Here is a 15213-nt window from a genome sequence, read left to right as displayed (position 1 = left end):
ATTTAGTGGGAGAGAAAGAAGCAAGTCCCTTCTAAGGATCCTGAACTGGGAAAATATCTGGGAATAACAGAACCAAACAGAAGAGTTGGAAGGGACCTTGGAGGTCTTCTAGTCCATGCTCAGGCAGGAAACCCTATTTCAGACACACAGCTGTCCCATCTCCCCAAAGTTATTACAGAGAGAAGGACATGTCTTGCTGCCCCAAAAGGTTTAGCTGCTTTCAAGTCTCCACGAAGCCCATTTGGGATGCCAGGTAAGTGCAGGATGCAAGAGGAGGCCCTGGGAGAGTGAAAAACAGGCCTCCTGGAAGTTCCGGAAGTGCCTCCGGAGAGCCTCTGGAGCCCGGGGGAGGCACTTTTGCCCTCCCAGAGGCTCCAGGAATGCCTCCAGAGCCTGGGGAGGGTGAACACCACCCCCTCCCCGCTGTGGTGCAGGAGGCCAGGAGGTCATGCCCACCCAGCAACTGGGCAGAGAACCGGTTGCTAAAAACTTTCAATCCCACAGCTGCCTCTTTGAGGTTCCAATGCACAACTGTGGCCCCAGTCAGGTTGGCATGAAGAATCTGAGGCTATGGGAGGTGGGGGGGGGGGGGGAGAGAATCAAAGTAAAATAGATATATTGAGTTCCGCAGATATTTCCTGGACCTAGCTTAAACCCGCCACAGAAAATGCCTCTTTTGGCCATCAAATATTGGCAACATGACCTTGAGGCATGAGGCTAACATAGGGAATAAGGTTGGGTTTGGGGCATCGACCGTAATTTGCACCAACCAAGATGGGATGAAAAACTTCCATGCTTGCAGGGCCATTCTTTTAGCAACTAACGAATGGTGAATTCCTCCCTCCGCCAAATTGTTTCTAGAAAAATACAGTGTCCAAAGGGAGAGGGATTCCCAGCCATGCAGCCCCCTCTCTCCCTCTACGTACCTCATCCGCCCCGATGTGTACCCAACTGGATTGGGGGTGCTTGCTCAGGACCTGGGTGAGTAGGGCCTTCAGGAGGGCCAGGGTCTCTGGCAGGTGGGGGTTGAAGCTGTTGGGAAAACGTTCCACCTCGCGCAGATGCCGGTACTTCTCATGCTTCAAGATGAACTGCAAGAAAGAAAGAAAGGAAGGAAGGAAGGAAGGAAGGAAGGAAGGAAGGAAGGAAGGAAGGAGGAAGGAAGGAAAGAAAGAAGGAAAGAAAGAAGGAAAGGAAGGAAGGAAGGAAGGGAGAGAGAGAGAGAGAGAGAGAGAGAGAGAGAGAGAAAGAAAGAAAGAAAGAAAGAAAGAAAGAAAGAAAGAAAGAAAGAAAGAAAGAAAGAAAGAAAGAAAAGAGCTGTTGGCCATGCTTTGGAGAAAAGGACCTGGGGATGAGGCCAATGTGGCACTCACAGGAGACAAGGCTAGAAAAGATACCAGCTCACCATAAGATTGTTGCTCATTTTTTTGCCTGAACCGATCACTGGAGCAACAAAAGCCTAGAAAGGAAATGCACTACCTGACTCTGTGGTTTCTTCCCCAAATCCCCAAAACTTTAACCTTAGACTGTCTACCTTCGACCTCACCCCATTCCTAAGAGGTCTTTAAGGGGCGTGCATAAGCCCACCAGCGTTCCTACCGTCCCTGTCCTAATATTCCCTTGCATTCTTATTCATTTCATGTATTCATAATCATGTTTATACTTATATCTGCTATCTAATTCATGCTTGAGGAAATGAAGTAAAATAAATAAATAAATAAGCCAAAACTAAACTTATTTTGCTCATTAAAAGGAGCAGGAATCATGATTAGAAGACTGAGCAATATTGACATTGAACAAGAATTTAAATACTCCAGAACGTCTACAGCAGAGTTTCTCAATCTTGGCAACTCTTAGGATGGGTGGACTTCAACTCCCATAATTCCCCAGCCACATTAATCAAGAGCAAGGGGGGTTTCTCTCCAAACCTTGGCCCCTTTTAAAACATGTGGACTTCAATTCCCAGAATTCTTCAGCCAACCAGCCAGCCAAGTTTAGAAACCCCTGATCTAGACTAGAGCATGAAAATAGCAAATACATTACATTTCTGGTCTACTGTAAGAGGAGGCTTTGTCACTGCTCAGACAATAATTGCAGAGCCTATTGCGTTACGGCAGGCCAATCTGCATATCAAAAGACCTGGGTATAGCTAAGGATTTCACCAAAGGGGAAACAAAATTGGCCTTGTATATGGTCACAGCAGCTAGGTTGTTGATTGCGCAACATTGGAAAAAAGATTTTTTACCGACAATTGATCAATGGATTCAGAAGGTGGCGGGGTTCGCCGAAATGGCAAAAATTTCAGCTTTTTTAAAAGCTCAGAAGCAGGAGGATTATACACAGGAATGGGTAAAATGGATTGATTACATACAGAATAAATACCAGACTAGGAGTTATTATGTAGCCTTTAGGTAAGAATGTTTAGACTGATAGATGATCAGAGTAAATAATATATGGGATGTTTGGAATTGTTAGAGTGGTGTATAGCGGAAGTCAGGGGGGTGGGTTTGTGTGGGAGGTGGGGGAGGGTTAGGGTGGAGGGCGGGGCAATATATATGTATGAATAAATTAGAAGATGGGATTAACGAAACATTGTTATTCTAGGAAAAATTTATATTAAGAGTTATAGATGTTAAATTAGCTTAGAAAATGGGATCAATGTGTTATTATTAATTTAAGAGAAATTTATATTGTGTTTGCTGGGAGGAGAGGGGTTACGAGTAATTTACTTTAAGACGGGGGAGGGGAGGGGGCAAAGTATTTGGTATATTTGAATGTGAATTTTTGCGGGGGGGTTGGGGGGGTATAGTATTTGTATGAGATTTACATTGTATGGCGGGGGGGTGAAAAGGGGGAAACTTTGTTTGTACAAAACTCTTTTAATTAAAAAAAAAAAAAGAAAGTCCTGGGTTACCTAAGGTGAGGATCAAACATGGGCTTAGAGATGCTCCCAGGAGGACACGCCAGCTAAAGTGCTGAAATGAAATTGCTCAGAGACACGCTGGGTCCCACCCACTGACAGTTTTGCCTCTTCCAGGAAGAGACACATTAAAGTTGCCTTTCATCTCTTATTTCTGTACCCACAGGTATGGGAAAGTGCCATTCTAGGCACCACCTTGGACAGGTGGCCTGAGAGAAAATCTTCTCCCGCACGCCATCTTCCTCACCTGGGTCTCTTCTACACAGGAGATGTTTCTGGCCACCTAGACTTCATCTGGGGTTGCAAAGAGAGGCGGAATCAGGTTCCCTGCATATAGGAGCCTCTGTCTTGCTCAGAAAAAAAACAGAACTTCGCACGATTAATGCAATGCCTTACCTGTCAGCCTTCGCACATCCACCTAATTGTGCCCTTAGTTGTTACTCATTAGGGCCAGCCCGATGCAGAAAATATATATTTTTATTAGTGGGCTTATTTCTTGCATACTAGAATTAATATATAATTAATAATTATAAATAATACATTATATATATATATTATTGCACACCAGAACAACAAGCCACAAGGACAGTTTTTTTCCTGAATGCCATCATTTTATGTGCATCTTATGTGCTCTGATTAGTCTGTTGTGGCTGCAATTTTGACTTTTTTGGTTACATCCTTCAATACCTTTACTTCTTTTTGGGGGGGAAGTTGCCCTATGCATGAGAGGCTAGAACAGAGTTTCCCAACCTTGGCAACTTTAAGACTCGTGGACTTCAATTCCCAGAATTCCCCAGCCGGCAGGTTGGCTGGGGAACAGCAATAGCGCTTAAACTTCACACACTGCTTCAACAGTGCTTTACAGCCCTCTCTGAGCAATTTACAGAGTTGGCATCTTACCCCCAACAATCTGGGTCCTCATTTTACCAACCTCGGAAAGATGCAAGGCTGAGTCAACCTTGAGCCAGTCAGGATCGAACTCCTGGTGGAGGGGCAGAGTCAGCCTGCAATGCTGCATTCTAACCACTGCGCCACCAGGACTCCTGTAGGTGGGCAGCTGGGATGGCATTCACCCCTGGGATGCCTGCGCTGGGAATTCCCACGCTTGGCCTACGTTCCTGACTTTGTTTGCTGATCCCTTCCAGGAACAGCCCACTACGAGCACCATCACTTGGGGTGGCAGGGGGAGGCAGGGATGGATGGATAATATTTTGGTCTACTGACATTTACAAGGGAGTTTTAAATCAGTAGAACACAAGAAAAGATGCATATTTTATTAGAGCCAATCTATAAAAATCCACCGAAGTAGAAACGTTAGCTCTTAAAAGTACAACCCAAAACCTGCTCAGATTTTAAAAGATGTAAGCCAGGGGTGTCCAAACTTGGCAACTTTAAGACTTGTGGACTTCAACTCCCAGAATTCTCTGCTGGCTGGGGAATTCTGGGAGTTGAAGTCCACAAGTCTTAAAGTTGCCAAGTTTGGACACCCCTGATGTAAGCTTTTGTTTTGCTACTGACAAAACATGCTTTTGTTTGCTGATATTTAAGTCTGTTAAGGAGAATAAATGGGGGACCAAATGAAGTACAGCTTTTACATCAATGGAAGCTGCATATAATCTATTTCTTATAACTCTATTTCTGTAGCATTAAGAGAGGCTGTGTTGGCAGACCTTGCCAGCTTCTATTTTGCTTTACAATCGAAACTCTCTTTCACCCTTTGTAAGATAAATGCATGAAACAAACCTTACTGACTGATAAAGAAATTTAACATTAACCTTGCTCTTATATGTGTTAGAACTACAATGGTTCTTTTATCACAACTCACAGATGGAAGAATGTTATAGAGGATTGTTTCCTTGAACAGCAAGTAGACAAACAAGAGTCTAGAGCAGGGGTGTCCAAACTTGGCAACTTTAAGACTTGTGGACTTCAACTCTCAGAATTCCCCAGCCAGCTCTGCTGGCTGGGGAATTCTGGGAGTTGAAGTCCACAAGTCTTAAAGTTGCCAAGTTTGGACACCCCTGCTCTAGAGAGCTTCATCAAATTGCTTGATTTGGACTTTCGAGAGAAAATTCGGATGGATTATGAACTTCCTGCTTTATTCCTTCTTTCAAAGCAATCTGTGCTACTTTTTTCCACTTAATTTCAATCTCCATTTCTATATTGCAGATTTGAGCATGTCGATAGAAAACACATTTATTTTCAGCTTTTAAAGTTAAGTCTGCACAGCTGTGATTACATTCGTGAAGAGAAAGCTCAAAATCGTTAGCTCCCCCTTGAGCGTGGTATGCAATTTGTGTCTTTAAATGGGACTACAGGCAGTCCTTGGCTTATGACCATAGTTGAGCTCAGATTTACAGTCATAAGACATGCCGGGCGTTAAGCAGGTCACCAAGTGATTGTGCCCAATTTAAGACCTTTTTTTTCAGTAGTCATTAATTGAATACTTTTTATCAGTAAAAACAAAAATCATAAATGGAAGTCAAGTGGATGATGGAAATGACCCTAAATTCGGGCCACTTGAAAATGCAATCACATGACCGCAGGGGGATCCAGCCATTTGTAAGCAGGCCTGGAGAGGTCCGCTGTAACTTTGAAGAGTCGCCAACTGATTGCTCCTAGGTTGAGGACTATCTCCATCACTGTTTTTAACTGCTGGAAATTAGAGTTGGATTGATTATATACAGAATAAGTATCAGATTAGGAGGTATTATGTAGCCTTTAGCTAAGATTGTTTAGACTGATAGTTGATTAGAGTAAATAATACATGGGATGCTTGGAATCATTAGAGTGGTGTATAGTGGAAGTCAGGGGGGGGGTTGAGTGGGAGGTGGGGGTGGGTTAGGGTGGAGGGTGGGGTAATATATATGTATAAATATACTAGAAGATGGGATTAATGAAATATTATTTTAAGAGAAATTTATATTATGATTTATATATGTTAAATTAGTTTAGAAGAAGGGATTGATGGGTTATTATTATTCCAAGAGAAATTTATATTGTGATTGTTGGGAAGAGAGGGGGTACAATATGTCTATGAGTAATCTACAGATTAGACAGGGGGAGGGGAGGGGGTAAAATAATTGGTATAATATTTGAATTTCCTTTCTTTAGGGGGGGCTGGGGGGAGGGGAGGGGTATAGTATCTGTATGGGATTTATACTGTATGGTGGGGGGCTTAAAGGGGGAAAATATGTTTGAATAAAACTTTTTCAATTAAAAAAAAAAAAGGAAATTAGAGTTGGTTCTGGACTGGGACTCTTTATTATTTTATTTTCATTCTGGAAAGAAAGAGGCGCAGGGCGCTTGGGAACAAGGACACCGTTCCTGCTGGGAGTGACTCTGAGCTCGGGACCAATTCTCTATTTGTGTCCCCAAACGGTCCTGCAGAAATAAACCAGGATAGCCCCTGCCCATCCTTTAAGGAGCTTGTTGTAAAGCAAGGAGGCCTTCGCATTCCCTGTAAAATAATAGAGTCATTTTGATTGCTAGGGATTAGAGCCACAAAACCCAGTTCTAGTTAGGAAAATAGCACCACGGAAGGACCACAGACCAAGTCTCCACACAGGAATTCCTAGTCCATTCGCAAAGTTCTTACTAGTAAGGTAAAGGTAAAAGTTCCCTTCGCACATATGTGCTAGTCATTCCCGTTTCTAGGGGGCGCTGCTCATCTCCGTTTCAAAGCCAAAGAGCCAGCGCTGTCCAAAGACGTCTCCGTGGTCATGTGGCCGGCATGACTAAATGCCGAAGGAACACAGAACGCTGTTACCTTCCCACCAAGGGTGGTTCCTATTTTTCTACTTGCATTTTTTACATGCTTTTGAACTGCTAGGTTGGGAGAAGCTGGGACAAGTCACGGGAGCTCACTCCGTTAGGCGGCACTAGGGATTCTAATAGAATGTGCATAATCTGTTTTATGGGTTTATATTCACCATGAAATGCTTTGTCTCAAAAAGGTGATTGCAACAGCAGGATTTTGGGGTTATTCTCATCGTTTTTTACCTCTCTTTGCAATTTAATATCCGACTAGATAGCAGGATCCCTTCAGCCCCAAGAAAAAACAGGTTTTACCAAAAGTAAAAAAAATAAAAAAAAAGCCAGAGATGCAATCCCAGAAATTCCAATCCCACCACAAAAAGCCATTTGCAAGTTTTGGTAAAGTTTCTCAATGAAATTCCTCTTCAAATTATCCGTTACCTAAGTATAGGTAGTCCTCGACTTACAACATTTCATTTAGTGACCATTCGAAGTTACAACAGAACTGAAAAAAGTGACTTAGGAACGTTTTTCACACTTACGACTATTGCAGCCTCCCCATGGGCATGTGATGAAAATTCAGACACCTGGCAACAGGTTCCTAGTTATGACGGTTGCAGTGTCCCAGGGTCATTTGATTCTCTTTTACGACCTTCTGACAAGCAGTCAATAGGGAAGACAGACTCACTTTACAACCTGTTATATGATTCACTGAGCAACCAGGGCAAGAAAAGCCCTAACATGGGGCAAAACTCACCAAAGAAATGTCCCCACTTAGCCAAAGAAAGTTTGTACTCAATTGTGGTCGTAAGTCGAGGACTAACAGTATAAAAAATAAAAACCACCTTTTTCTAAACTACCATCCATCAGCTCTTCTCCAATAGTATTAAATTGTTCCTGGCAGATTCTTTTTCATCCTTTTTATACTGAAAATAAACTAAAGTTAAATTTAAAAATAAAAACCTTCCCTGGGTTTGGAGGTGCTGCTCTTGTGTTAATTCTGGGGAACTGGGTGTTTTATTTATTTATTTATTTTATTTATATTTTATTTATATTTGGTGCTTCTAGACCGCCCCCTCTCCCAAAAGGGACTCGGGGCGGTGTACAGTCCATAAAGAATATCACAAAATACAATAAAAAAGTTAAATATGTACAGTTTGGAGGAGGTTAAAATGCAATTAAAAGAACTGTACAAAGCTATATAAATATAAGTTTTAAATCCCTAAAACAGACACAACAAATTAAAAAACCCCTAAGATAACCAGATAATAATACATTTGCCAGGAGGTGTTGTCCCTCTGCTTAGAAAGCCGACTTTGATTGTTTGCTAAGGTGCGCAGCCCACCTCCAGCAGGGACTGCCCAAACCAGGCCTGAAAAGTACCTGCTTGTATCCCCCCCCCCCCCAACTTACTTTCTTCAGTCGGGGAAACACCAGCCTTATTCACTGGCCGGAGCCAAATGGGGTAGGTAAAAACTGAAGACCCACCTGTTCCGATTAGCAGGCCTGGCATAATTCAACTGTCCCTCCTGGCAAATGTATTATATCTGGTTATTTTAGGGGCTTTTTAATTTACTGTATTTGTTTTTAGGGGTTTGAATTTATTTTATATCTGCTTTGTACAGTTCTTTTAACTACATTTTAACCTCCTCCATGTCAATTGTCAACTGTACATATTTAATTTTATTTTATTGTATCCTGTTATATTTTGTATGAACTGTACACCGCCCCGAGTCCCTTGCGGGAGAGGGGGCGGTCTAGAAGCATTAAATATTATTATTATTATTATTATTAGGTAGTGGTGGGATTCGAATAATTTATCTGCCCTAATGACTGTTTGGCCAGGGGTGCGACAGGCAGCACTCAGCCTCCTGCACCCCGTAGGAACAAAAACGGGCTCGTGGGGCAACTACACCCCCCAATCCCCGTTTTAGGTGTAGACGGACTCTCTGCACTTATCTGGGAGCGTGTGGGGACTCCTGGAAGAGGCAGGGCCAGCCAGCAATTTAACAACCAGTTCGCCCCAACCGGCTGAATCCCACCAGTGGGGATAATAATAATAATAATAATAATAATAATAATAATAATAATAATAATAATAATAATAATAATAATAATAATAATAATAATAATAATAAAATCTATTTCTTAGCTGCACCCTCTCCTGAAGGACTCGGGGCGGCGTACAATAAAACACATAAAACAATATAGACAATACACACACAGAATAAACGAACACGTGTACATGGAGGAGGTATGAAGATAAGAAAAGACAATTAAAACATAGTTTAAAATCCCCTTATAAAAGTCTAAAAGTCACAAAAATTAAAAAACCCGTCAGGAGGGTAGCCCTCCTTTTTGGTTTATGACTCTATTGGGCAGAATTCAGGGGTCTTCTAGCACCTTTTCCAACTAGCAAAATTTTATTAAACGGCACATATGCTTTTTGGTGAGCCTATGTTTACCTGCCCCGCAGCCAGAGTATCTCGTAAGGTAGACTTTGCACAGTGTGATCTTCACTGCGGCCCTGAATGGCCCACAACTAATACTGAGAAACTGAGGCAGAGGGAAAAAAACTACCGAGTGAAAATCAACAAGTGAAAACAGTGAATGTGACCTATAAAACCTACCGTTGCGGAATCAAGGCAATTGAATAAAAGAACCCGCCAACTGAGTTCAAGTGAGCCTGGTTTCAATTTTGCGGCTGGACGTATTATGCAAGTCCAGCCTATTCGGCTGAGTTGTTGGTTGGATGGATTGCACAAAACCAGAAAGAAGGCTTAATTCTCTATGCAACTTCAGTGTGCGGTGGAAATGCCAGAACAATTTGTTGGCCACGGCTGAGCCACAGCTGCGGGTCCTCCTTGTCTCCGCTGGAGCCCATTCAACGCAAGCCCCACATTCAAACATCAAAGAGAGGGACTGCGGTCTGTGCGCAAAACCACAGAGGCCAGGCCTTGCACATTCCTCAAAAGTGCACAGGGGACAAATTAATGACAGCCGGCCACTCCTACCTCCACGTGCCCGAAAGTCTGCACTAAGGGGATTATTTCCAGTTGATTGAGGCCTGCCAGCTCCTGGATCTTTGCGATGTCTTCTTCGCTGTCAAAGAGAGAAAAACAGCAGTCAGCACTGAGCCAGCCCTGCCCCGGATCCCAGCAGGCTAAGACCACCCAAAGGGACTGCTTGGCCCACCTCAATGAGAAGCTCTGGCCTCTGGCAGCACATCTTGACAGAGGGAGGGGGACACGTCAGAGACCCAACCTCCTCTTCCTGCACAAATCCATGACAGCTCAGGGTATTCAAACGGGGCCATGAACCCAGGAAGGAAATGGGGTGAAGAGAGGACCCTGGGGTGTGGGGTGGGGGGCACCACTTCCATTTGCAAAAGGTATAGCCACTTGCTTTGGATATGCAATAGAGCTACCGGTACATAAGTGGCAGAAACCATGGGATAGAAATGTTAAACTGACTATGTCAACTGCATAGAAGGAAAACTTGTATAAAATATTTTATTCATGGCATTTTGCATCAGCAAGATTGGCTAAGATGTATAAAAATAGATCTGCTAAATGTTGGAAATGTAATCAATCCATAGGTTCATTTTACCATATGTCAGTGATGGCGAACCTATGGCATGCGTGCCACAGGTGGCACACAGAGCCATTTGTCAGGGCACGCAAGGCGCTGCCCTGTCAGCTGGCCAGTGCGCATGTGCGTGCTGGCCAGCTGAGTTCACCCTTTTTTAAAGCCATTTTTTGCCCTCCCCAGGCTCCAGAGGCTTTATAGGAGCCTGGGCAGGGCGAAAAGAGCCTCCCCCACACCCCTGGAGGCCTTCTGGAGGCTTCATGAGCTTCCCTGAAGCCTCTGGAGCGCAAAAAACCGGCCCTACGGGCAAACCAGAAGTTCAGAAATGGACTTCCTGTTTGCTCGGAGGTTCGTTCTGACTGCTCCGGAGGCTTCAGGGAAGCGTCCTGAAGGTCCCTCAAGCCTCCGGAGCGCTTAAAACGACCTTCCAAGTAAACCGGAAGTCACTTCGGGTTTGATCAGAGGGTCGTTTTGACTGCTTCAGAGGCTTCAGGGAAGCCTCCTGAAGGTCCCTGAAGCCTCCGGAGGGCTTCCGGGGGGTGGGGGAGGCTGCTTTCGCCCTCCCCATGCTCCTATAAAGCCTCTGGAGTCTGGGTAGGGCGAAAAAAGCATGCAAAAATGGGGGGGGGGTCGCGCCTGTAGTGCGTGCATGCGCACTGGGGGGGGGGGATGTCACACATTGCATTATGGGTGCGGCATGCCTGCAATCGACCCCCCTGCGGTCCCCCCACTTATGGCACGCTGCCATATGTGGTGGACATGCCCAAAAGTTTAAAAATTTCGGGTGAAAATACATTCGGTTGGAAAAAATGATAAAGCAGTACATTGATTTGAAACCTGAAATATTTCTTTTGGGCATTCTACCAGAAAAATATGATAAAAAGGCTATGTATCTGGTATTACGTATATTAACGGCAGGTAGGATTGTATTTGCACAACAATGGAAAAATGATGAAATAGCATCAGATGAAAGTGTCATTAAGAAAATATTAGGCTGTGCAGAACTGGATAGAGTAATGCTTGTTATTAAAGATAAAGAAGAAACTGAGTATTTCTCCATGTGGGATGTATTTTACGAATGGTTAGATAATAGAAATAGAAAGGAAGAAATATGAAAAAGAGGGAATGATAATGTGGAGGGAATTTGATGACGAAGATATTACGTATTAATGTAACTGTATGGATATATAGTTATATTATTAATAGTATTGTGATGAATATTATAACAAGCATGTGGATTTTGATTGTTGAAAACCCCGATTCCACACTGTTCAGTGGAAATGGAAAATAATATAAGTAAAACAAATAAAACATGAAAAAAGAGAGAGCCACTTGCTAACCGTGGGCAGGGCCAGGTTGCAAAGGGGTCCTTCAGAGGTGAGTGAGAGACCTGAAACCTCCCCTCCCTGCACAATTTCCGTTCATTTTGCTCTTTAAAATTCTTCTCGAATCCACAAAACCCACACATGCACACCCTGCCTCGAAATGCAGGCAGCCCTGAAAGGGTGCTAGCTAGATGCCTGTGGCATGCCTCCCCCCTTGCAGAAAAGAAACAAATAGATTCCACCCCACCACACCACCCCTTGAATCAACCAAAGGAATGGACTGTCGGCTTTCCGGCTACTTATTAATCCAACTCAGGCGATTGCACGGCCCATTGTGAAACGCCAATGCCCACATACCACTGAGAACAAGGCAGCTGAGCTCTGGGTTCCCCTTCTCCTCCCCCCCCCCCCTCACGTTTTGGCAACTCTAGGCAGAGTGCATGAACTGTTTCTGAACTTGAGGATCTTCAATTCCCTGGAGGAGGGCCAGATTCAAGCCTGGCCTAGCTCCTCCATCTCCCACCACCACCAGCAGCCCTTGCCAAAGCCCCCCACTCTGCCTTACCTGTAAGCATAGGGGGACCTGAGGATCTCCAGTTCTCCCTTGAAGGGAAACATGTCTTCGTACTCGACCAGGACCCCATTGGCCCCCATCTTGGAGAAGAGCGGGAAGATCTGTGCACAAGACAGACACACAAGGGTTGTGAGCGCAGCTCAGCATTGTGTAGGGGGTGGGGGGAAGCAGAATCCAGCAGGAAGGGAAGAGTGGAGGCCGTCTCCTTACACCTCCAACTAGCATCCCAGGGCAACATCCAGGGGTGAAATCCAGCAGGTTCTGACAGGTTCTGGAGAGCCAGTAGGGGAAACTTTGAGTAGTTCGGAGAACCGGCAAATGGCTGGCCCCAGAGTACGGTGGAAGCAGTGGTGGTTTGCAGGCGGTATTTCCTAGTACAGGCATACCGGAGCCTGCCCAGAGCACAGGGTACCGTTCTAGTACGGTGCTCCAGAGGGCTCACCCATCCGCCTAAACTCCTTATCTGTCCTTTAAACCCTTCGGTGCTTCCGCGCATGCGCATGGTGCATACAGCGCCTGCGCGATGCACCGCTGAGCAGCTGGAGCGTCACGGAGGCTTGCGGAGGCATTGCTAGAAGGTACGATGTGCGCACACCGCGCATATTCATGTGGACGCATGTAGCTAACATGCTTAAAGACATAAATACCACATCCTTTGTCGAGCTAAAGCACCTGCAGTTTAAACGCTAAACCACAAAGCCTGTCCGGAGAACTCCGGGCATGAGAGAAAACCACATCCTATAGAAAGCTTCTAACCTGCTTAAGTTTTGCCCGGCAACAAGGTTTTAACCAATCATGTAACCGTGTGTTGTATTACGAAAACCCTTCTTCTATGCCTTAATAAATACCGTCTCAATCAGCCAGGGGGGGTTCTTTTGGCATCCTGCTGAGCTGGTTGGTGCGTTTTTACGCACCTTGGTGTCCGTGCTTCCTTAGCAGAGCCAGACCCACCTAGCTTAGGCTCACCCTAACGAGGGTTCTCACCCCTTCGGGGGTCCACAAGCCTAGCTCAGGTGCACCCTCGCGAGGGTCCCAAAAGCAGATGAGGTCGTCACCGTGTGGCAGCCAGCCGCACAATCACAGACGCAGGGGCCCATTGCGACCGTACCCACTGCAACGGGATCCGGAACCCAGCACTGCATCCTTCTGACCACGGAAGATGGGCGGTTGATTGTAAGTTACACAACACTAACGCTAAAGCAGTTTCTCAACCTTGGCCTACCTGAAGATGCAAGTCCATGCATCTTCAGGTAGGCCAAGGTTGAGAAACACTGCTTTAGCGTTAGTGTTGTGTAACTTACAATCAACCGCCCATCTTCCGTGGTCAGTTTGCACAACCAAAACATCCTTTTCTGTTCTTCGGGAATGAAAAGGTCATTTGGCCGGCTCAGATTCTCTTGCAATCATTGAGCTCAGTGTTTTTCAACCTTGGCCACTTTAAAAAGTGTGGTCTTCCACTCCCAGAATTCTCCAGCCAGCACAGAATAGCCGCCTGGGGGATTCTGGGAGTTGAAGTCCACACCTCCTAAAATTGACCCAACGTTGAGAAGCTCTGAGTTAACCACTTTGAAGACTTCCAGCCAAGGAAAACGGAACCTTTCGCGAAGTAGCTGCTCCCACCCACTGACCGCCTGTGCAGTCAGGAAATTGCTCCTTGCATATACAGGCCGTCCTTGACTTACGACCACCATTGAGCCCAGGATTTCGGTTGTTAAGTGAGGCATTTGTTAAGTGCATTTTGCCCCATTTTATGACCATTGTTGCCTCAGTTGTTAATTGAATCACTGCAGTTAATAAGTTAGTAACCCGGTTGTTAAGTGAATCCTAAGCTTCCCCACTGCTTGCCGGAAAGACGTAAAAAGGGATCGCATGACCCTGGGAGACAGCGAAGGTCATAAATTGGTAACTGGTTCAATTACCAAGCACCTGAATTTTGGTCACATGATCAGGAGGCTGCTGGAAAGGAAAGTGTGAAAAACGGCCATAAGTCACTTTTTTTTCAGTGCCGGGGTAACTTTGGTCCCTAAATGAACTGTTGTGACTGCCTTTATTGTCTCCACCAAGATGCTTACAGTCCTCCACCTTCTAAAGTTGTCACTGCAATTGCTCTGAGAGTTATTGCGAGCACTTGTGCATCTAGACGGGCCTTCTCCAACTTGTTGTAGGTCAGGGGTGTCCAAACTTGGGAACTTTAAGACTTGTGGACTTCAACTCCCAGAATTCCCCAGCCAGCTGGCTGGGGAATTCTGGGAGTTGAAGTCCACAAGTCTTAAAGTTCCCAAGTTTGGACACCCCTGCTGTAGGTGTTCCAAAGAAGGTAGAACAACACACATACACATACATTGCCTCTGTAATGAAACCACAACACGGCAGTGGTGAGATTCAAATTCTTTTGCTACCGGTTTACTGTGGGCGTAGCTTGGTGGGTGTCATGTGTCTTGTCGGGCGTGGCAGGGGAAGGATACTGCAAAATCTCCATTCCCTCCCCACTCCAGGGGAAGGATCAGTGGTGGGATTCAGCCGGTTCGCACCTATTCGGGAGAACCGGTTGTTAACTTTCTAAGCAGTTCGGAGAACCGGTTGTTGGAAGAAATCTCCTTTTGTTTTTTCCCACTTTCCAGGGCTAATCCTGTAAGGAAGGCAGGAAGGAAGCATTCTGATGTTGTTTCTAGCCTGATCTTTGTTGTCCTGCTTAGAGAAACTGCCTCTCCCGTTAACCCTTGTTACATTGTAACAGCTAAAGCGAAGCGCCCATCAATGTGACTGACATTGAGTTGGCCACGCCCACCCAATCACATGACCACCAAGCCCACCTACTCAGCTGGTCATTAGGGCAGAGAACCGGTTGTTAAATTATTTGAATCCCACCACTGGGAAGGATACTGCAAAATCTCCATTCCCTCCCCACTCTGGGGCCAGCCAGAGGTGGCATTTGCTGGTTCTCTGAACTACTGAAAATTTCCATACCGGTTCTCCAGGACCTGTCAGAACCTGCTGGATTTCACCCCTGCAACACGGGTGACATTCTTGCAAACAGGTGATTTCTACCG

At 45.2% G+C, this 15213-nt stretch overlaps 1 protein-coding gene across 4 annotated transcripts in view; it reads right to left on the bottom strand.

Annotated features, from left to right (window-relative positions):
- LOC309398454 (hexosaminidase D-like) overlaps positions 1-15213 on the bottom strand; it is a 47715-nt gene that overhangs the window by 14854 nt on the left and 17648 nt on the right. For all 4 annotated transcript variants that reach the window (XM_081965368.1, XM_081965367.1, XM_081965366.1 and 1 more), the window contains exons 4-6: positions 12155-12264; positions 9691-9778; positions 927-1091 (exon numbers count right to left, since the gene is read on the bottom strand). In XM_081965368.1, the coding sequence (XP_081821494.1) occupies positions 927-1091; positions 9691-9778; positions 12155-12264 (363 nt within the window). The remainder of the gene's footprint in view (positions 1-926; positions 1092-9690; positions 9779-12154; positions 12265-15213) is intronic.

Source organism: Natrix helvetica (genome assembly GCF_964273705.1).
Source record: "Natrix helvetica genome assembly, chromosome: 13".
Taxonomy (NCBI): Eukaryota; Metazoa; Chordata; class Lepidosauria; order Squamata; family Natricidae; genus Natrix; species Natrix helvetica.
This window is presented reverse-complemented; position numbering and strand designations above follow the sequence as displayed.